General features: G+C 41.2%; 1 protein-coding gene across 2 annotated transcripts; it reads left to right on the top strand.

The window, feature by feature from the left end:
- The first annotated feature begins 12,988 nt into the window (after positions 1–12,988).
- LOC127647534 (fructose-bisphosphate aldolase A-like) lies at positions 12,989–23,036 on the top strand. 2 transcript variants are annotated; one of them, XM_052131812.1, is made up of 7 exons: positions 12,989–13,147; positions 17,299–17,417; positions 17,525–17,791; positions 18,288–18,448; positions 20,247–20,505; positions 20,647–20,846; positions 22,510–23,036. In XM_052131812.1, the coding sequence occupies exons 2-7, from the start codon at positions 17,306–17,308 to the stop codon at positions 22,603–22,605; spliced, it is 1,095 nt and encodes a 364-aa protein (XP_051987772.1). In that variant the 5' UTR covers positions 12,989–13,147; positions 17,299–17,305; the 3' UTR covers positions 22,606–23,036. The 2 variants fall into 2 exon arrangements, with proteins under 2 accessions (XP_051987772.1, XP_051987773.1); XM_052131813.1 differs by lacking the exon at positions 12,989–13,147 and adding an exon at positions 15,089–15,244.
- The last annotated feature ends 222 nt before the right edge of the window (positions 23,037–23,258 follow it).

Below are 23,258 nucleotides of genomic sequence, written 5' to 3'. Positions count from 1 at the left end.
CTGATGACTGGATGTTCCCCTTTATGATTTCCTGGCTGCAAGTTGCCCTGGCCCTGAAGTAGCAAAGCATCCCCACATATCACAATACCACCACCATGCTTTACCATAGGTATTCTTTTTGTGGAATTCTGTGTTTGATTTACGCCAGATGTAATGGGACCCGTCTTCCACTTTTGACTCATCAGTCCACAGAACATTCTCCCAAAATGTTTGAGGATCATCAAGGTGTTTTGGCAAAATTCAAGAAGAAGGTGTGTAAATGATGAGAGAATTTTAATTTTTTTGGGTGAACTATCCCTTTAAGTTGGAATAGGGGAAAATATGGAATATTAAAATTACTACACACATATTCCAACAAAGTAAATATCTGAAACTTAAAATATCTGAGACCTTTGTTTCTTCTTTGTCACTGTACAGGGTGATTCTGGAGGTCCGATGGTCATCAAGCAGGGCCCTGTTTGGATTCAGGCTGGTGTTGTGAGTTGGGGTAATGGTTGTGCTCTGCCTGAGTACCCTGGTATTTATGCCAGAGTTTCTAACTACCAGTCGTGGATCAGCTCGTACACTGGAGCAAATCAGATTGGTTTCATCCGTTCAACCTCCATCTTCCCTGAAGAGGATGAGAATGTGACCTGTACCACTCCAACACGTATGTTAGTTACCATGACCAAGTAAAACAAAATGGACCTTTGAAATTGTCCTACAAAGTCACCTGCTTAACAAACAGTATCCTCTCATAAATTCTTTGCTAAGAACAACACAGGTTCTCACGTGAACAAGTGGTGCACTGTGAACGAGCTATTCTCATGCACTAATTTCACTGAAAAATGTCATCTTATTTAATGCCTTCAGAAAATTTGGGGTTGTAGTTCATGCAACTCATGTGTCATATTCCAATTCCAAAAAAGTTGGGACAGTATGAAAAATGCTAATAAAAACAAATATGTGTGATTTGTAAATTATATTCACCTTTTGCTATATTGAAAGCACCTACACATTATATGAAATTTTACTTTGTGAATTTCATACTTTTTTGAAAATGTACATTAATTTCAAATCAGATGATTGCAACATGCTCCAAAAACTCTTTTACCAGTTGAAATAACAAGGTGATGTGAAACAGGAGATGTTAAACGGGTGAGGCAATCGTGTCAGAGTACTGTATATATTACCTCCAAAAACAGCCTAGTCCTTCAAGAGCAAGGATATTTCAAGACTTAGAATATAATCCAGCACTTTGAGAACAATGTTCCTCAAAGACAAATTGGAAGGATTTGTGGAATTTCACCCGCAAGTTATTGCTTGTGAAAAAGCAATGAATTCGAAGAATCCAAAGGATGAGCATCTTTTTCACACACATTCTCTCTCTCTCTCTCTCAGCAATATTGTGTTGAGGAAATAGTACCTGTCATACAGGTGTATGGGCATGGATGAGTAGAATAACAGTTATTATGTGTGCATGGGAAGTTTGGTCATTCCAGTTTGTCATGACTCCTGCTAGCTGCTTTTTCAGGTAATTCATCATTTTCTCTTTTAAAATAAAATGATTCTCTCAATCACAGACTTGTGCACATTCATACAACATGTTTACACCATACTCTTCAGATCCATTGATCCCAGTGAATGGATATTGGTCCTATGGTTTTTATGAGGCTGCTTCAACAGCCTGGAATTGTCTGTTAACGTGGCAAATATTAGTTTCAATGTTGTTTCAGGGAACAATGTGGCACTTGTTGCCCATTCTTCTGCACTCTCTCCCAACACTCATCCAAGCTTTTTATTGAAGCCTTGGTCACTTAATCAGTGACATAACTACAATACTGACACAGGCTACCTAGAGCAGACTTTTCAAGAGCATACTTACTATAGAAATGTAGCCATTGATAGATTAACTTGAACAAAATAAATAAAGGCAATAAAATAGACTAACATATGTGGAGTAACACTGTGTTTATACTAAATAAAACAAACTACTATTTTTTAGGCTATTTTGTCAGTCTTTTGTGACCATTTCTCAGGCATAGTGACCCACATTTTCAAAAAATTAACACCAGAGGGCGTCATTACTAAAAATAAATATGTAAACCTTGAAAACCTTTATCAGCACAGAAATTAAATTATTTTGAATCCATATATGTATATATTGTAAATGTATACACATAAAAATTACTTAAGAAACTAAAAAGACCAATGCATATTCCATAATCTTGTCCATTCTAATCCAGTGTTCAAAAGGTGTAGTTTGGTCCTTCCAAGTCGCCGTACACACATAGGAAGTCGTATCTTCGTTGCTAGGACAACAATGGTCAACTTCACACATGCAGCATGCTAGACACAGTAAACATTTTATGTAATTCAATTAATTAAATCTCCGGAGATAACGGGAAAATCTGGTCAATTACACTGGGTATGCATAACTGTTATAATGGTACGTAAAACGGGTTTGTGGCTTGCGAACTTTTTATTCTGTTCATAGACATACATCAAAAAGCGTGCGTTATTATTGTGTCTGGAGAGATCATAGCCTGTGTTTGGAGTAGTATGTAGACGTAAAAGTTACAGCCAGGGCTTTAACATAGGTGATAACACAGCTCTGTTCCTAGTAACGTAAAGGAAGATCTTATGTGAATGTGCATGTGTTAGAACATGCATCAGAAGGGAAATATACATATAACTGTATGTTACTACAAATGTACTCGGTCTATCCCACATTTGTTTCTTGCTTTCAGGCTGTTCCCATGTGGGCTCTCTCCCTCCCACTCCCTGCCATCATCATGATCTCTGTTGGGCTCTATATGATTGTCCTGGCGGGTGTGCTGTGGTGCCATCACTGTCTCGAGGTAGTTCAAATAAATAAATAAATTATTCAGTATATAAGGTTACTGAGTAAATATTCAGGATTATCCAGGATTCAGAAAAGTCCAGTAAGACCCATTAGATCAGGGGTGGGCAACTATTTTGGTAAAGGGGCCACATCGGGCAGTAAGTAGTGCATGGGGGGCCACATTGTATTCCTTTTGAGATACAATGTTCTGCATTGATTTGGTTTTTGTATCTTTTAAGCTCAGAAATAGTTGTGTAATACATTTTCTGAAGTGTATCTGTGACTAATGGGACTATTCTGCAATTACCTAAAGTATTGTATTGCTCTACAAAGATAGATACATTTCTATCAGGCATTAAAAAAACTGAATAAAGGCAGAGATTATACATTTATTTTATCATCTCTACTTCCCTGTTAATTTATTATTCAATTCAACACTCTCTACATCGGGGTCTGTTTTAATAATAATAAAAAACATGAAGCGGGTGTCCTCGATGGTTTGACTTACAGCACACAACTGAATAACACAGGCTGCATGACTGTGATAAATAATTACTGCAAGAGTTAGATTAACATACAGGTGCGAATTGACTTCAACATTTCTAAATTGTACAAATCAAAAATACATATACATATTCGTCTCTGGCTTGCTTTTACTCACATGTCAATGATGCCGAGATCTACTTTTATATTTAATTTAATCACTGAGAAGGTTTACCTGCAAAGTAGCACCAAACATCACAAGCAGCCTCAAGAATGGACACAGAGTAGCCGTATAACACTTTTCATTGAGCAGAATATTGCACTACAGATGGCTAAGTTTGTTCAAAGGGGAAAGCGAGACGTGCATGGTTGCCAGATTGCACTAAATAAGTATAACTTTTGGCGGAATATTTCCAATTTGCACAAGTATAAACCTCAAATGGGGCCTGAGCATGTTAAACGCTTGTGGAGATGTGTTAGGTCCCAATGCAAGTAAACTGAAATATCCAATGAAAAAAAAAACGCTTTTACGATAAATGAGCCGCGGGCCACATTAAACCATGTGGAGGGCCTGATCTGGCCTGCCAGCCCCCAGTCTAGAAAAAACTATTCACAATTAAGTAAACCAAAATAAATATATAATGCTAAAAAAACAGCTTAAAACAACATACAAAATTTTTTTGGGAGGTGGGGATAAAAGGTGGGTGAATCTTACTGCCACAATGCAAGAGTGTTCTAGAAGGTTGATCTAGGTAAACGGTTGCTTTCTGTCCCAAATCAAAAGAGATGATATTCTGGTTTCTAGATATGGCTTATTTCATGTCTGCAAAATCTAGGCAAAGTTTGGCCACTTTAAAGATTCTAAAATATAACATAGTTTTGATTTATTTAATATTTTTTTAGTAACAACATAATTCCCATATTTCCATTTCTATTATTCCATAGTTGCAATGGTTTTACTATTATTCAAAAATGTGGGGGAACGAAATAAACAAAGAAAGATGAGTAAGTGACCCTCAACCTTTGAATGGTAGTGTGTGTGTGTGTATATATATATATATATATATATATATATATATATATATATATATATATATATTAGTATATTTCATACAAAGTGCAGTAAACATAACAAAATTAAATCAATATTTAGTGTGACCACCCTATGCCTTTAAAAAAGCACCAATTCTCTTAGGTTAACTTGCCCACAGAAAGGTTGTTCCAATCATTTTGGATAGCTTTTTTTGCTACAGTTCTATCTATTTAGGATATCTTAATTGCTTCTGTCTCTTAATGTAATCCCAGACTAAATGATGTTGAGATCTGGACTCTGTGGGGGGCCATATTACCTGTTGCAGGACTCCTATTCTACTTTCATACAATTCTGTTTGCAAAAGCAATATACAGTGTATATACACTGTATATTGCTTTTGCAAACTATATATATATATGTGGCAGGGCGGGGCTGGATCGTGATCCTACACACCCGGTCCCGTATTAGGCTAATTAAGCCTCCGTGAGGGATAAAGGTCGACTGCAGAGGATCGTGTGGGAGAGAGGGATCGTTAACGGACATGTCCGTCATATCTCTCTGTGTGTGTGTGTGTGTGTGTGTGTGTGTGTGTGTGTGTGTGTGTGTGTTTCAGTTTATTATTAAAATATTATTTACATTGTCAAGCCGGTTCTCGCCTCCTCCTTTCTATTGATCACTTTACACTGGTGCCGAAACCCAGAAAGGAGGAGGCGAGAACCGGCTTTTCAATATAAATAACAGTTTAATGATAAACTTAAAAGAAGACACAAACACACACGACGGACATGTCCGTAAACAATCTCTCTCTCCCGCACAATCCTCTGCAGTCGACCTTTATCCCTCATGGAGGCTTAATTAGCCTAATACAGGACCGGGTGTGTAGGATTACGACCCGGCCCCACCCTCTGCCCTGCCACAATATATTAGCTCTGGAATTTTTTTTTTTTTTTTTTTCATTTTTGCACCAGGAGTGGCATAATGTCACCCCACAGCAATGTGAAAGACTGGTAGAGAGCATGCCAAGACACATGAAAGCTGTGATTGAAAACCAAGGTTATTCAACCAAATATTGATTTCTGAACTCTTCCTAAGTTAAAACATTAGTATTGTGTTGTTTAAACATTTTTTGTTTGCATTATTCGAGGTTGAAAACAATGCATCTTTTTAGTTTTTTTTTGATCAGTTGTCATTTTCTGAAAATAAATGCTCTAAATGTCTATATTTTTATTTGAATTTTGGGAGAAATGTTGTCAGTAGTTTATAGAATAAAACAAAAATTTTCATTTTACTCAAACACATAGTAAATCCAGAGGAACTGGTAATTTTGCAGTGGTCTCTAGATGGATAGATAGAGATAGATATATATATATATATATATACATATTTCCAATTGACACACTAAAGCATAATGTGGCAGCGGGGGCGTGGTCAAGCGCCCGTCCGGGAGAGAGAAGCGGTAAGGGCGCTCACACCTGGGCCAAATTATGTCTAACACCTGTCTCTAATTGCAGTAGAGTGAGGAGAGCGGTTAAAATGCCAGCAGCCACAGAGGAGGGGAGAGTGACCGACAAGCAGACCCAGTGTTTTGCCATTTATACTTAGTGTCTGTAAAGTAGTGTGAAAAGAAAGTAATTAAAAGTTTACCGTATCCTGGAGACCTGTTTCCTGTTGTCCTTGCAGAGAGAGAGTTTTACACTGGTGCCGAAACCCAGGATCTTTGATTATTAGGAACACCTGTCTTCCAAGGATGGAACAGAATCGCCCCGTAGAGTCCTCCCAGCTGGCGGAAGTCCTCCAGTCCCTCGCTACACTCCATCAGAGCCACCAACAATCCCTGCTTGAGCTCCGGCAAGACCAGGATCGTCGCTTCTTTGAAATCATGCGGGCTCAAGCAGAGGACCGGCACGCCATCCGGAGCCTCCTCAGCCAGGAGGCCGCTCCAGCCGCAGCCGCGACCCCGGACACCCGCGCCACATTGCCCCCACCCGCGTTACAGAAGATGGGGCCGGCGGATCGACCCAGAGGCGTTCATAGACCTCTTCGAGAGAACGGCGGAAATTTGGGGGTGGCCCCAAGACCAGTGGGCGGCCCGTTTAGTCCCTCTCCTGTCCGGGGAAGCACAGCTCGCGGCACAACAACTGCCGGCAACAAGCCTCCTGGCCTACCACGACCTGAGAAAAGCCATCCTGCAACGGGTTGGTCGGAGCCCGGAGGAAAGTCGCCAGCTCTTCCGGGCCCTGAAGCTCGAAAAGTCCGACCGCCCGTTTGCGTTCGCTCAGCGGCTCCGTGATGCCTGTCGGAGGTGGCTGCTCTCGAGGGACCGCGGCGTCGAGGAACTAATCGACCAGGTGGTACTGGAGCAGTTTGTTCAACGTCTGCCCCGGAAGACGGCCGAGTGGGTCCAGTGCCACCGCCCGGCGTCGCTGGAGGAAGCCGTCCAACTCGCGGAGGACCACATGGCGGCGATTCCTAGGGCGGATGAGCCCTCTCTGTCTGTCTCCCCTTCCCCTGTGTCTTCCCCTGTTTTTTTTCCCTCCCCTCTTCCCTCTCACTCTGCTCTCTCCCCAGGGTCCGTTCCTGCCCCCCGCAGGCGCGGAGCGTTTGCGCGCCCAGCTCCCCGGCCTTGGGAACACCCGCCAAGCCCTTCCCCATCCTTCAGCCGCTCTCCTCCTCAGGTGGGGGCACCCGCCAGCACGGGTGCGGCCGCAGCGCCTGGGCCGGTCTGCTGGAGGTGCGGAGACCCGGACCACTTCCGGGATCAGTGTCCGCTGATGGAAATAGGGGCAGTGGTACGGGTCTCCGATGTTCCACAGACTGCCCCCGATCGGGCTGGAGCGTACCGGATTCCGGTAAGAATCCAGGGGGGTACATACCAAGCTTTGTTGGATACCGGCTGTAACCAGACCACCATCCACCAACGCTTGGTTCAACCCGGGGCTTTGGGCTCAGCTAAACTGGTGAGGGTAAGGTGTGTGCACGGGGATATTCACAAATATCCCGTGGTGACTCTGGCGATCAAATTCAGGGGAGAAAAACATAGTATAGAGGCAGCGGTTAGTCCCCGCCTCACCCATCCGCTAATTTTGGGTACGGATTGGCCGAATTTTAGAAAATTATTGGGAGTTTGTGCGGATGGGTCCTGCGTGAAAGTGAAGGGGTGTGTGATGTGCGATGCTTTGGCGGGGGGAGGCGGAGCCGGGGCCGTCCTCTGCTGCTCCGAGTGACGTGGGAAGGGGCGAGGTGGACGCCCCTCCTCTCCGGGAATTCCCGGAGGGGGACTTTCCCTTGGAGCAGTCGCGGGATGATACCCTTAAGCACGCCTTTGACCAAGTGAGAGTAATCGATGGTCAACAACTCCGGCCGGGTGTCGCCGTCTCATATCCGTATTTTTCGCTGATCAATGATCGCTTATACAGGGTGACGCAGGACGCCCAAACAAAGGAGGAAGTAACACAATTATTGATTCCACGGAGCCGTCGGGAAATGGTTTTCCAGGCGGCTCACTATAATCCTATGGCCGGTCACCTAGGGGAACGGAAAACACTTCTCCGTCTAATAGCCCGTTTCTATTGGCCGGGCATTGGCGGTGACGTCCGCAGGTGGTGTGCGGCGTGCCGTGAATGTCAGCTGGTAAACCCACCGGCCACCCCGAAAGCGCCATTGCGCCCTCTACCATTAATCGAGGTCCCCTTCGAAAGAATTGGGATGGACCTCGTCGGGCCATTAGAACGGTCAGCACGCGGACATCGCTTCGTGTTAGTCCTAGTGGATTACGCGACGCGGTATCCGGAAGCAGTGCCTCTGAGCAACATCTCCACACGCAGTGTTGCAGGGGCACTCTTCAAGATAATCTCCCGGGTGGGGATTCCGAAAGAAATCCTCACCGATCAAGGCACAACTTTTATGTCACGAACACTTCGCGAACTTTACGAGCTCTTGGGCATCAAATCGATTCGCACTAGCGTTTACCATCCTCAGACAGATGGCCTAGTGGAACGCTTTAATAAAACGCTCAAGAGCATGATTCGTAAATTCGTACACGATGACGCTAGAAATTGGGATAAGTGGCTAGACCCCCTGTTGTTTGCGGTACGAGAGGTCCCGCAAGCCTCCACCGGGTTCTCCCCGTTTGAGCTGCTGTACGGGCGACGCCCCCGCGGTGTCCTTGACGTCATCCGCGAAGCATGGGAGGAGGGACCTTCTAACAGTAAAAATGAAATTCAATTCGTTCTTGATCTTAGAGCAAAACTCCACACACTGGGGCGACTAACACAGGAGAATTTGCTCCAAGCTCAAGAACGCCAGCGCCGGCTGTATGACAGGGGTGCTAGGCTACGGGAATTTGCACCGGGAGACAAGGTACTCGTATTACTCCCAACATCGAGCTCTAAATTACTCGCTAAGTGGCAAGGACCCTTTGAGGTCACACGACGAGTGGGGGATCTCGATTATGAGGTTGTACGTACCGATAGAGGGGGCGCGCGTCAAATTTATCACCTCAACCTCCTGAAATTATGGAGGGAGGAGGCGGCCTCTGTGACGTTGGCCACGGTAGTTCCGGAGAGGGCGGAGCTCGGACCGGAGATAAACAAAGACTACAATCTCAACACTCCGGTCACTTGTGGAGACCAACTCTCACCGCGGCAGCTCACAGAGGTTTCTGAGTTACAAAAAGAGTTTGCGGACGTGTTTTCCCCTCTCCCGGGCCGTACAAACCTCATACAGCACCACATCGAGACCGAGCCGGGCGCGGTGGTGCGTTGCCGCCCCTATCGCTTACCCGAACATAGAAAGAAAATCGTTCGGGAAGAATTAGATGCAATGCTTGATATGGGCGTAATAGAGGAATCCCACAGTGATTGGTCCAGCCCGGTTGTTCTTGTTCCCAAGAGTGATGGGTCGGTTCGGTTCTGTGTGGATTACAGAAAAGTCAACGCGGTGTCTAAATTTGACGCGTACCCAATGCCCCGTGTTGATGAACTGCTCGATCGGTTAGGTACTGCTCGATTTTACTCGACCCTGGATTTAACAAAGGGTTATTGGCAGATCCCCTTGACACCAATGTCCCGCGAGAAAACAGCCTTCACCACGCCGTTTGGATTACACCAATTTGTGACGCTTCCTTTCGGTTTGTTTGGGGCACCAGCCACGTTCCAGCGACTCATGGATCGGATCCTCAGACCGCATACCGCGTACGCCGCTGCCTATTTAGATGACATTATCATCTATAGCAATGATTGGCAGCGGCACATGCAACATCTGAGGGCCGTCCTGAGATCGCTGCGGCGGGCGGGGCTCACAGCAAACCCTAAGAAGTGCGCGGTTGGGCGTGTGGAGGTACGGTATCTGGGGTTCCACTTGGGTCATGGCCAGGTGCGTCCCCAAATTGATAAGACCGCGGCGATTGCGACTTGCCCTAGACCTAAGACCAAAAAGGGGGTGAGGCAGTTCCTGGGGCTGGCTGGCTATTACAGAAGATTTGTGCCTAATTATTCGGACGTCACCAGCCCGCTGACTGACCTCACTAAAAGGGGGCTCCAGATCCGGTCCAATGGTCGGAGCAGTGCCAACAGGCGTTTACGCAGATTAAAGCTGCACTTTGTGGGGGCCGCTTTTGCATGCACCTGACTTTTCTCTCCCTTTTCTATTGCAGACGGACGCTTCAGACAGAGGGCTGGGGGCCGTACTCTCGCAGGTGGTGGAGGGGGAGGAGCGCCCGGTGCTGTACATTAGTCGGAAGCTCTCCTTAAGGGAGACTAAGTACAGCACCGTGGAAAAGGAGTGTCTGGCCATCAAGTGGGCGGTCCTCACCCTCCGATACTACCTGCTGGGGCGGGCCTTCACCCTCTGTTCGGATCATGCCCCACTCCAGTGGCTCCACCGCATGAAGGATACTAACGCCCGGATCACCCGTTGGTATCTGGCTCTCCAGCCTTTTAAGTTCAAGGTGGTCCACAGACCGGGGGTGCAGATGGCTGCCGCCGACTTCCTCTCCAGAAATGGGGGGGGAGTGGTAGGCAGGCCGGATGACGCCCCGGCCTGAGTCGGGCGGTGGGGGTATGTGGCAGCGGGGGCGTGGTCAAGCGCCCGTCCGGGAGAGAGAAGCGGTAAGGGCGCTCACACCTGGGCCAAATTATGTCTAACACCTGTCTCTAATTGCAGTAGAGTGAGGAGAGCGGTTAAAATGCCAGCAGCCACAGAGGAGGGGAGAGTGACCGACAAGCAGACCCAGTGTTTTGCCATTTATACGTAGTGTCTGTAAAGTAGTGTGAAAAGAAAGTAATTAAAAGTTTACCGTATCCTGGAGACCTGTTTCCTGTTGTCCTTGCAGAGAGAGAGTTTTACACATAAGATATAAAATAACCAACTTAAGATAAATGTTTTTGTGAATATATTCTATGTAAGTCACTCACTTTCCAGTAATTCTGGCAGTCTGTAACAGTTCTCTCCCTTTGCAGGCCAAGTGTGATCCCCAGTGTTCAGATTGCTGTGCAAGTTTCTCTCCCTGTGAGTATTGTCTAGTGTGTGCCCAGTCTTGTGACTGTCGTCCACCCTCTCTGAACTCCTGTCTTGACTACTCCTGTCCTTCCCCTAATGTAAGTCTCTCATTGTCTATTTCTTACTGCTTAATAAGTGAACAACATCATTCAAACATCTGCATAGCAAGCTGTTTTATAATATAAATGAAAACAAAGGAGATTGTTATAAGACATTAAAAAACATTGTAGACATTGTCATTTGTTTTATTTCAGTGTGCAATGTGGGATTGTGCCTGTACCTGTCAACCTCCAGAATGTGACTCCATCAACTGCTTCTGTTTTGAGATCAAGTTTAAGTAGAAAGATGGAGGGAGGAATGCCCTCCACACTCAAAAAGATGCCTTATAAACTTAAACTGCTCAAATTCAAGTGACACTTACTTGGGTCTGTTTTAAGATAAATGTAAGATAGACACAAGCTAAACTCTGGCTCAATCTTTGTTTTGTACACTTTGCATACATAATGTGATATTATTGAATTATTCTTATTTAATGTAATTGATTTGACCAAAAATTTACATTTAAAAGAATACTTCTAGAAGAGTTAAAATGTACATTTATGGAGAAGTTAAAGGTATGGACATCAAGTCCAACAGGAAGTCAACAGTTACAGCTACCCCTCAGCAGCAATACAGCTTTTAAAGTTATATAGCTCTTGCTAAATAATACATCATCAGCTGGAACAACTCCTGAGGTACACAAGCATTATAGAACCATTAAAAGATGCCTGCAAGTTCAAGCTTAGTTTGTATCTTAGATAATTTGATTTAACCAAGATTACAGAGTATGGCTGAAAGAATTGTTTATATATTTCACATTAAGTAGTTAAGGTCATATTTACACATTTAAATGTATTTATGTTATGGCCTCATAACATAAAATGGTTTCAGCAGTAATACTTATTTCTGATTTTATAATTAAGTTAAAGTTTTTTTTTTTTGCGTGTCATCCTTGTACTTGGTATGATGGATATTGGTTCTTCGATTTATAAGACGGCTTTCTGATGGAGCACATTACCAGACTGGTAGATATTCCATCACACTTAAAATGTCAACAAGAACTGTATGCTTATTTTATTGTATATGCAATTGTAAAACAAATAAGCTTTCATCATACAGTGCTGGCTTAACTGATATAGGTTCATTTAAATTATTGGTATTTACAATGAAAATAGTGATTTTGTATTCATGATGCCTAAGAGTTTACAAGTGTATCTACAAGTGTAAACTCTGCACCAGGAAAGCCATTTCAGGAGGTTTACTATTTTATTTGTTTACAAGGTATCATCTTGTTTGTGAAATAACAAATATGATTTTGTATGTGGCCATAAAAACAATTTTTTAAAACAAGATTAAAAAAAAACTTGACAAATTAATCAGCATACTATGGCTTTCACTTCTAACTGATGGTTTTATATTAATTATTAATATGTATTATTATTATTATTTGTAATCATACATTTAGGAAGAAGTAAAGAATTCCCATGCAAAACTGCTTTGCTTCCAGTATTTTGGTCATAAAGCTGGCAAGATATAGCACTCACTTTTACGCTCATATTTCTCTGATTATCTGAGATTTATTTTTATCTTATTCAAATATTTTACCTTATGAAACATACTACAACTACAAATGATTATTTTGTTTATGTATCTACAGGGAGCTCCTATTTTTACTACAGATTTTCCTACTTACTGTCTTACTGCATCTTATCTATAAGTTTTTCTTGCTTATTGAAGTGGTTATGTAAGAATTGAGAGAGGAAGGGCCATGATAGCATCAAACATGACAGCAGATCCCTTTCCTGGTGGCAGGAATCTCGTGAGCCAAGTACCATACTGATGGTTCAAAAGGAGTGCATAAATTAATATTAGAAACCATCGCCCCAAAGGTTACTTCATATTATCTGTAGACCCTTTTATCATTTGTTGTTTCCAAAACCTTTTTCTGATCTTTCCTCATCATTTAATTTGCAGTGTATTCATGCACATATAATTAATATTTGTTTGTAGCAATAATGTCCATGCCTCTCGCTGTCTTTCTCTTTAACCTTTCTTTTCTGCATGCTGGCATACTTGAATGTCACATCGCCCTTCTCCAGTTGCATCGTGGGGTTGACCGCAGCTAAGATTAGCCAAACCCCACGGAATGTCAAAGGTCATGCCTTCTGAATAAATACAGGTCACCCAGCTCCAGACAAGCATCAGAGACTATCTAGACCTCCTACATCTCCTCTGATTGCTCTTGCTCATCTTCCTTCATCCAGTTAATGGTAAAATGCATGCTTTCTTCTGCCTCTTTCATTTTGAAATGCAAAGCGCAAAGTTATTGATTTCCACTTGTATCTGCAATATCAGACTATACTAACATACGGAGTATTTGTAAAAGTTGTCAAATAATTTGCTGCTGTTGCAAACAAATATTTTTTGTTTTAATCACACATGGATAAGCATGGCTTTACAAGCAGGCTTTATTTTTTTATGTCAGTGCTTATTTTTGTGGTACAGATTTACCATCCGATATCAGTCGATTAAGAACCCATTACTACTCCTCAATAATTAATGAATGCATTTGAAGCTATTGTTGACTGTGTTGGTTATTTTACATCTCAAAGACCCATTCTTAGACCACCTTCCCTATTTAAAATCTGCTCTGTGGGGTACAGCTGGACCGTTGGCTTTCAGCCATTAAATCAGTGTCTATATTTAATGTGGCCTTTGACTGAATGCAACTTGAGTGGAGAGTGTTTGAAGTGTTACTGGAATTTTAAGAGCCTCTGGTGGAACTCGAGCTCTTCAATGCACTGAGCGCAGAGAATCACTATACAATGCGATATCTGGGTTCGTTCCATAAGAAAAGCCTTAGTGTTGAGTGTTATTTTATGACCTGTTAAATCAGCTCTTAAAATAGACAAGCATGCCAAGGTCATATGTACTCGCTGACATATTTAGTAACAGAACCCCACATGACTTCACTACCATTCGTTTTTTTTTTTTTTTTGTTTTAAGATAATATCAAAACAAACAATACAAATACAATACAACATTTCAAATGTTAGGGGGAGGTATAAATAATATTATAAGAATATTTTAAAAAGTGTACATGCTTGTAAAACTCGAATAGCTTTTTGTTTCTCGAGGGCAATATTGACTCACTATAATGCTTCACTTCATTTTTAAATACTATAAAAAATTAAATAAAAATCCTGAAAATTTTGCCATTAAATTAAAAAAAATATATAAAATAAGTGTGGGCTTGTTTATCTTTGGAGTTTACAATAATACCTAAAAGAACATCTTTCCACTGTAATGTAAAATTTGCATCAACATTTCCAGCAATAAAATCAAGTACATTTTGCCAAAAAAAATGACTCATAAGGGCATTGCCAAAATAAATGAACAGCTGTCTCTGGCTTCTGCTGGCAAAAGCTACAATTTCATCTATATCTTTTTTTAAACTTTGTTAAATAATGTTTAACAAAGTATATTCTGTGAAGGAGTTTAAAAGACACATCTTTAACCTTGTTTGTTAACAAATAGCGATTGGGCAGAAGCCAGACTTTTTTTTTTCCAGTCAACATCACTCACAAACTGACTCCAATATGCAATTACATTTGGTTTCGAAACAACATCTTGCTGGAAAAGGCCTCTTATCGATCTGTTATAATTATTGTAACGACAGGAGAAACTTCACTACCATTAATGCTGTCTCCTCCAGCATGTGATGCCCGTCACGTATCACAAAACTCAATGAATGCAAAAATTATTTAGAATCTTTAAAACATTTATCCAAAGAGAATCAAACCCTTGAAGATTTGTATAAATCCATGTATGAGTCTCTTTCCTTTTAAGTTTGGTAAGATTTAAATATGTTTTTTTTTTTTTTTTATGTTTCCTTGCACCCCCTAGATAATAGTTAATAAATGTTGTTTTGTTTGTTGTTATTGTATGTAATATTTACACATATGGACATTTAGGATGGAGATTTAAAAAAGAAAAAAAAAGTGTATATTTGTATTTGGCATTTGATTGTTCCCTATTTGTTTTTGTAAGTTGGTATTGTTCAATAAAAAAAAAAAGTATCACAAAACTCGTATCCGCATTCTGATTGTTGTAAACGACACTCCCTTTTATGACGTCAGATTTAAACACGCCTCTTAACGAGCAGCAGCCAATCACTCTCTCGTCAGCATCAGTATCACTCCATGCTCCGTCAATCAAAGCATAGGGCGCGTCCTGATTGGATAAAATACCGTCGCGAAATATTACTTGCCTTCATCACATTATTTCCTTTATTGCAACAGGAACATAACTTGGTTGCGTTGAGACACCGACTTGGAAACCATTGTATCGTCAACAGCGTTAAATTGGTGAGTTTTCCTTATTATATAGTGCCGAGATTCAATTTATGTTGGACTGAATCGGGAAGAAAGGCGTTTTGACGTTTTCCGTTGACTGATATTCGGTATGTGTCGTATAAGGTCATTCACGCTTGCATCTCAAGGGCAGGTTGCATCAGAGCTAACGAGATATAGTAGGTATAGTAGAATAAGAAACATCTGTGCTTTCTAGAAGATACGTGGTCAAGTACACACCCATCTGAACACATTGCCTTTGCTTGGGCGCCTTAGTGTTGAATTATCCCGATAGCTGAGTCATAACTTAAAGGTGTACTAAGTAATTATTTCCTCCTTTAAAAAAGTTGTACTCTCAAATAAATTAATTATAAATGTAAAACTTATGTGTAAAATTATGAGCACTCGCATGAGATGAAGGATTCGAGAAAAGTGCCTCAGTTTGTTCCTGGGAGAGTACTCCGCCTCCTACATACTACACGACTTTCAAAGACGTCGGATCGTGGTGTCATATTACACTGTCTGTCTTGTCTGGAAGTCGTATCGTTTTAAATTACACGACGAATCGGCGACGGGGTGAACACATTACAAAATATTTAACTGTTGACTAATCCCAGATGACTCTGCCTGGACTCCAAATTACATTTCACAACAGAGTACACACGAGAAGTGATGCGAGATACAAAAACAAATGTATGATCATATGTTATGCATTTTTTTTATTGTATATTTTATTGGTTACAATATGAAAAAGTACCTCCTACTGAAAAATCTACCCATTTGCTTACCTGACTGTCCAAGATTGTCAATTTCTCTTCAGCTCTTCTCTTTCTCCAACACATAGACATCAATGAGGGCTTGAGCACTTGCCCTTTTTCTTCCTCGAGAGAAAGTGCCACTACTGGGATAAAATCGTGTAGTGTAAACATGCTCCATTTGGTTGTACAAAGGGTCCCCTCATGGGGGCTGCCATGAAAGGATCACATGGCCTGTCGAATACTGCTTACTCTCTCTCTTTCCTAGCATTTGTCCCGCATAGGTGCAGGATCTGCTTTGTGATAGTCCTCAATCTCCGCATATATATATTTTATTTGGCACAAGTTTTACATCAGATGCCCTTCCTGACGCAACCCCCAGTGGCTAGGGGACTCTCACTGTCACAGAGGCAATTTAGAGTCTCCAATTCACTTAACCTGCATGTTTTTTGGAATTTTGGGGGAAACCGGAGCACACGGAAGAAACCCACACAAACACAGGGAGAACATGCAAACTCCACACAGAAAGGCCCTAGTTGAGCCGGGACTCGATCCCAAAACCTACTTGCTGCGAGGCGACAGTGCTAACCACTGAACTACTGTGTTTTTTACTTGCAAACCTTTAAAGACAGACCTACCATGAGTTCAGAGGTGGTTCATCGATGGTATATGCTTCCATTAAAGCCATCTGTCAGCGTTATTTTAACTTAGTTTAAAAATCATGTTTAATAGCAGAGTAACCGCTATGTTACCTGTGGCCCAGTAGACAAAGATCAACCAATTAGAGAATTGCTGCCAAGAAAGTCCACCAAACAAGCTCCTAAGCGACCGCACACTCCCATGATATACTGTGAAAGACAAACAAGTCCATCTCCTTTTATCCTCAAATTACTCATATTTTTTGTATATATCTTAAAGTTTTGTCATAAACGTAAATATATTATTTTTATACTTCTAATCAACAACATAAAACAGTAGTTTTATATATTCCCATTTGTTTTTTTTATCAAGTACATCATTCGCAATAATTCATGGGATTGTAGTCCGTGCCCACATGAAAGATGGTAAGTAGACAGTCTTGTAACCTTTTGTCTTTTTGGTCACTGTAAGCCCAAGATGACAAAAACAAAAAAAGTTACTTAGTGCACCTAATCTCCACACAATACTGTGGCTTTTGTGTTTTCTCTAATATTTCAAATTACTTAAATAACTTTGATTCATGGTTCATCAAACAACTGAAATTTGAGCTACCCCATCTTAAAAATTATTATAATTATGTAATGATTGTTTTTATTCCTACACCATTCTCCCTAGAGTCAACATGCCTCACGCATACCCATTCCTCACTACAGAGCAGAAGAAAGAGTTGAGCGATATCGCTCAGAGGATTGTTGCCCCCGGCAAAGGCATTCTTGCTGCTGATGAGTCGACAGGTACAACTTTGGGCCTTTGGTTTGTCCTGCTTTAGACTAGTCACTAGTCTCCAAGTTGGTCCTCCATCTTATACTTACTCTTCTATCTTATTTTTTGTACTGTGCAGGTAGCGTGGCCAAGCGTTTCCAGAGCATCAATGCTGAGAACACTGAGGAGAACAGGAGACTTTACCGCCAGCTGCTGTTTACCGCAGACGACCGCGTCAAGCCCTGCATTGGTGGAGTCATACTCTTCCATGAGACCCTCTACCAGAAGTCTGATGATGGCAAAACTTTCCCCCAGCTCCTCAAGGAGAGGGACATGGTAGTTGGCATCAAAGTGGACAAGGGTGTGGTTCCCCTGGCTGGCACTAATGGAGAGACCACCACACAAGGTGAAAGCGCATTGTGTTTAAAGATGCTTAAAATGTTTGGTGTCAACCCCCCCCCCCAAATTAAAATAAAAAAATTCCGTCAACATCATTTACAAACACACATTTTTGGGCTTCCTTTCTTCAGTGAAACCCAAAAGCAGATGCAAAGTCAGATTGTTAGGCACTGACAGGCTCGGTCACAATTCACTTTCATTTTATGCAATAAAGATGCAATTAAACCGATTGGAGACTGAGGCTGTCAATTTCTAACATTCTGTCTTCATCTTCTATTGTGTTTCTCAGAAAAATTGAAGTAATATGGGTTTGGAACAACATAATGGTGAGTAAATGATGTCAGAATTTTCATTTTGGATGAACTACCTTTCGAAACTGTGTATCTTTCATTGAGACATACTGGAATTAGACTTCTACTGGAATTGACAAGTTACAATCGCATTATATGCTTTTATAATTTACTCAATATCTAATAAACTCAAAATGTATAACATTTCCACAGGTCTGGATGGTCTGTATGAGCGTTGTGCTCAGTATAAGAAGGATGGAGCAGACTTTGCTAAATGGAGGTGTGTGCTGAAGATCACCTCCACAACCCCTTCAAGCCTGGCCATCAAGGAGAATGCCAATGTTCTTGCTCGTTACGCTAGCATCTGCCAGATGGTGAGATCTCATACAATTATTCTATTCATCAAAGAAATAAGAAATATGTTTTAAATAAAAACAATCTTTAAAAAATATATATATTCTGATTATTCAGTACTTAACAGTAAGGATTTTTTTCTGTTGACCCTGTCAAAGAGGAATATATTTATATTTTTCATAAATCATTTTTGTCTTTATCAAAAACTAATTTTGTTAGGTTTTTATATAATTAAAATGTATCACCATGCCAGATTAATAAACTGACTTTTGCTGGAAAACAATGGCATACTGTCATTTGATTATAATTTTCAACTAGTGGTAGACTGATATGCAGTTAAAGTCAGAAGTTTACATGTACTTAAGTTGAAGTCATTAAAACTAAATTTTTAACTAATCCACAGATTTAATATTTGCAAACTATAGTTTTGGCAAGTCGTTTAGGACATCTACATTTTTTTTTACCAATTCTAACTGATTCTTTCAAGATTATGAGAGATCATTCTTGCAATTTCGACAACCACATCTGTGTGATTCAGATGGATAACTATTCTTTAATGATATTATATTAAACTGCAAAATTCACAACTAGGGATGCCACGGTGGTTGATTTTGATGGATAGATTACCGTCTAAGAAAAAAATGGTTTAGTTTATTTTTATGCAAAAGCACTGAGGCATTATTGTGAGTGCACGGTATACTAGTAGTTTTGTCTTCTGCAACAGTTTATTAAAGCGATCTGTTGTCTGTCAGCCCCCCCCCCCCCCCCCACTAATAAAGAATTGGCAACAGATTCCATAAAAAAATACAGTTGTTTAATCTGCCCACAAAACCTCAAATAAACGTGTGGACTATAATAACGGGAACATTGCTTAAAGTAGGCTATTTAAAATCCAATAATTACTAAAATTGACGTTTATTGTTGAATTTGTACTTAAGCAATGCTTTAAATAATGAGCATGATTTAAGACCAAATAGTAACTACATGTAAATGTACTGTGCGCTGTCAGCACTCTTAAACATTACAAAAAGTTGCATTTTTCAATTTGTCATGTAAAGCACCACAGCTAAAAATATTAAACTTTCTAGTTTGTTGTCAGATGGCCAAGTAGAACATCCTGTCCCATTTGTAGGATGTGTAACTTTTTATATGACTGCCTGCATAATTTACTTCCGTTGTCTTCAGTCATTCAAATGCTCGCAAACAGCCGATTTTTAAGTCGCTTTTCGGTGGACATGAGTCGGGTAGATTGAATTCTTCTGTCATGTTTTGGACTTCCTATGTAAGCCTCAGTTTCTTGTGAATTGAAAATTCATGTTCAGTCCACGTCAACTAGCCAAGCACCACTCAGCCACTCTCCGTAACCATAGTAACAGCTGCTCTAACCATCCAGGACACAAGCAAAAGAGAAGTTTAAAACAAAAAACTCTTTCATATTATATATATTATACACATAATATTTTTGCCACATGTAAATAAAACATTTAATGGTTTTTAACTGTAGAGTTCTAAATTCTTGGATTAAATTAACCGTGACATTTTTAATCGCGGTTAATAGTGAAACCGTATTATCGTGGCATCCCTATTCACAACAACATTGTTCAATACATCACAGGAAGCCAATGTTTGAAAGACTTAAACAGCATGTACTATGTATCATGTACATCAACAAATGCAAACTTTGTTACAGTTAAGTGTTTGTCTGATTACCATAAGTGCAAGTGAGAGTCCTGACAACAATGGCCTTGGGCCCTTCTACTTATTAAGCCCTGTTGTTTTATTACTGATATGATAACATTCTGTTGGCTTTCTCCCCAGCATGGCATTGTGCCCATCGTAGAGCCTGAAATTCTGCCTGACGGTGACCATGACCTTAAGAGGTGCCAGTATGTGACGGAGAAGGTTCTGGCTGCCATGTACAAGGCCCTGTCTGACCATCATGTCTACCTAGAGGGCACACTGCTCAAACCCAACATGGTGACTGCCGGACACTCCTGTTCCCAGAAGAACACCCCCCAGGAGATTGCCATGGCAACTGTTACAGCTCTCCGCCGTACCGTTCCTCCTGCTGTGCCTGGTTAGTATATATCTTAAATTATTCAAACATGCACCGAAACACAGTATGCTTGATTCTTTATCTTCTCATTATAATCTCTTAACAATGCAGTAACATTCCAACATTTTCCAAACCCATTCTCAATATCCCATCATTAAACAGGCATCACCTTCCTGTCTGGAGGCCAGAGTGAGGAGGAGGCCACACTCAACCTGAATGCCATGAACCAGTGTCCTCTACACAGGCCCTGGGCCCTGACCTTCTCCTTTGGTCGAGCCCTGCAGGCCTCGGCACTCAAAGCCTGGGGTGGCAAGAAGGAGAATGGCAAGGCATGCCAGGAGGAGTTTGTAAAGAGAGCTCTCGTAAGTATGAAAGTACCAGCTTTGCCAGCTTCAACAATAGCAGTGACAATAATGTTTGCAGTCTATGAACATCTGGTTATCCATATGTTAAAATAGCTGCTCAATTCAGTTACAGGCAGGGACGGATAAACCACTGGGCTGATTGGGCTGTTGTCAAATGAGCTATGAGGCATGTGTTAAAATTGACAGGCTCGTGCTGCTCGCCGACATGCGTGTGTTCTACGTGACGGGCTCGTGCTGCTCGCCGACATGCGTGTTCTACGTGACGGGCTCATGCTGCTCGCCGACATGCGTGTGTTCTACGTGACGGGCTCGTGCTGCTCACCGACATGTGTGTGTTCTATGTGATAGGCTCGTGCTGCTCGCCGACATGCGCGTGTTCCACAAGACGGACTCGTGCTGCATGCTTCTGAACAAACAGCGAATCAGACTTAATATTGATGGCTTTTCTTTTGTCTGTTCTTAAAAATATAATAAAATGTGTTTCTTCAAGCACGTGTCTGACTTACAGCATTTCTTTTCATGTGCCACTCTGAGACGTCTTGCAGGTTGCCCGCCTGTTGTGGGTAGATGACCAAAATTACCCATGCATGAAATCCATTTGGACAAGGAGCTTGTGAACTAGATTCAGCCTTGTTGCATTTTGCAGGTGGTGGGTGCTATTTCACACCCTGGCCACTGTTTAATATATTTGGCGTCTTCCCAGATCCATGGTTTTGCCATTTCCTGATATTGTTGATCATTTTCTGTTCGCTATTTGGCATCGGGATCTTTGTAAGACATAGGACTATGTTATCGACTATCGCCCAGCTCTACTTTTCAACCTGAACTTCATCAGAATGTTGATTTGTTACAGCAGTGCTGAAAAAGCTTGATGCCACGCAACAAATGGTGAAACAACACGCGTGTTTCGAGATGCATTAATAAATATTCAAGTTCTTTTAAACTTGACAGTCTCTTAAAAATATTTGTAGCACAACACTTAAAGACATCTGTCCAGTGCATGTTTACATGTCCTCTATGCACGTGTGGACAGCCCGTAACTCGCCCTATAGCTTACTTGAAAACTGACCATTACCTGGCCCAAAACCTTTAGGTTTGTCAGGAACCTTCTTACTCCGATCGGGTTGAAGATCACTAAACGTGTGCAGAATAACAGATTTTGTTATTTTTGGTATTTGAATAGCATGCACATCCCTATTAATAACACATGATTTTGGATCGGTTCATAATTAAAAAGTACATATTTACTGGCCATGTAAGACATTACTCCAAACTTTTCTTCCGTCAATTTGAAAAATCCAACCAAATCTGGCAAGCGTCTTGTAGCGCATGAAAGTGAATGTAGTCATGTGACTCATCGGGGGGCCTCCACAGTGTACTGGCCCATGAGCCTCTCAGTCCTTAATCCATCCTTTGTAAAACCAAACCATGAGAATCCACATATGCTGGAGTCTTTCATTATCTTGAGATCATTTTACTATATTATCTTCTTGTTACTGATCTGGTTATACAAATACCCCAAAAATACAAAAGAAAAGGACTTATTTCTAACCAGCACTATTCTTTTCTCAAGCACTGTTCCTCACTGTTTATAGTAATTTATTTTGGCATTTTACATCAGCTTTGCTCTTATTGCCTTGTTTTCTATTTTCCTTTACAGAATAACAGCAAGGCCTGTGTTGGGAAGTATGTGTCTGCAGGAGATAAGGGTGCTGCTGCTGGAGAGTCTCTCTATGTGGCCAACCATGCCTACTAATCACCAAGAAGCCTTTTATTTCAATCCACATCTTATTCCTGAAGAGTCCTTGAACCCAACAGTATATTTGTTCTGTAATTCTTTTACCCATTCCCATTTTCTTTCTAGTGTTTTGTTACTGTCATTTGTGAGACAAAATGTGAAACCAGGGTGAGATGAAATCTAAATGATGTTTGTTAATAAAGATTAATGTTAATTTCATAACTTTATTCACATGCTTTATGCATTAATCTTCTCCACCTTCCATGTCTTTATAACACTCCCCATGTGTCCTTCTGTATAACTCTAAAAAGATACTCTGCTCTTGTACTTATAGAAACATATATTAATTGTACTTGACTTGCACAAAGCATATATACACCTTTCATGGGTATATTGTTTTTATTATGATACACACTGGAAACAACATTAAAAGTATTTTTCACGGCTAACCTCATTTGCTTCTTTTTGTGCTGTTATTCAGACCAAACTAAGTGAGAACGCATCTCTTTGAAATCATAAGCTAACGTTTACCTTTTGAATATATTTTTCTGGTCAACATATTTATTTTTGGTTGGCTAAATAGCCAACAACAGAAAACTGGAATTTCCCCTTCAAGTAGTTTGCTTATGTTTACTGATTAAGGAGAAATAATTAAGTAATGCAAATTGCAA

The sequence above is a fragment of the Xyrauchen texanus genome, chromosome 8, assembly GCF_025860055.1.
Source record: "Xyrauchen texanus isolate HMW12.3.18 chromosome 8, RBS_HiC_50CHRs, whole genome shotgun sequence".
Taxonomy (NCBI): domain Eukaryota; kingdom Metazoa; phylum Chordata; class Actinopteri; order Cypriniformes; family Catostomidae; genus Xyrauchen; species Xyrauchen texanus.
Note: the sequence above shows the minus strand (reverse complement) of the source record. Positions and strands in the feature narration are given on the sequence as shown.

Coding starts and splice junctions, on each gene's coding strand:
- LOC127647534 (XM_052131812.1), top strand. CDS start 17,306: ATGCCTCACGCATACCCATTCCTCACTACAGAGCAGAAGAAAGAGTTG. Junction 17,418..17,524: donor TGCTGCTGATGAGTCGACAG/GTACAACTTTGG, acceptor TGTACTGTGCAG/GTAGCGTGGCCAAGCGTTTC. Junction 17,792..18,287: donor TGGAGAGACCACCACACAAG/GTGAAAGCGCAT, acceptor ACATTTCCACAG/GTCTGGATGGTCTGTATGAG.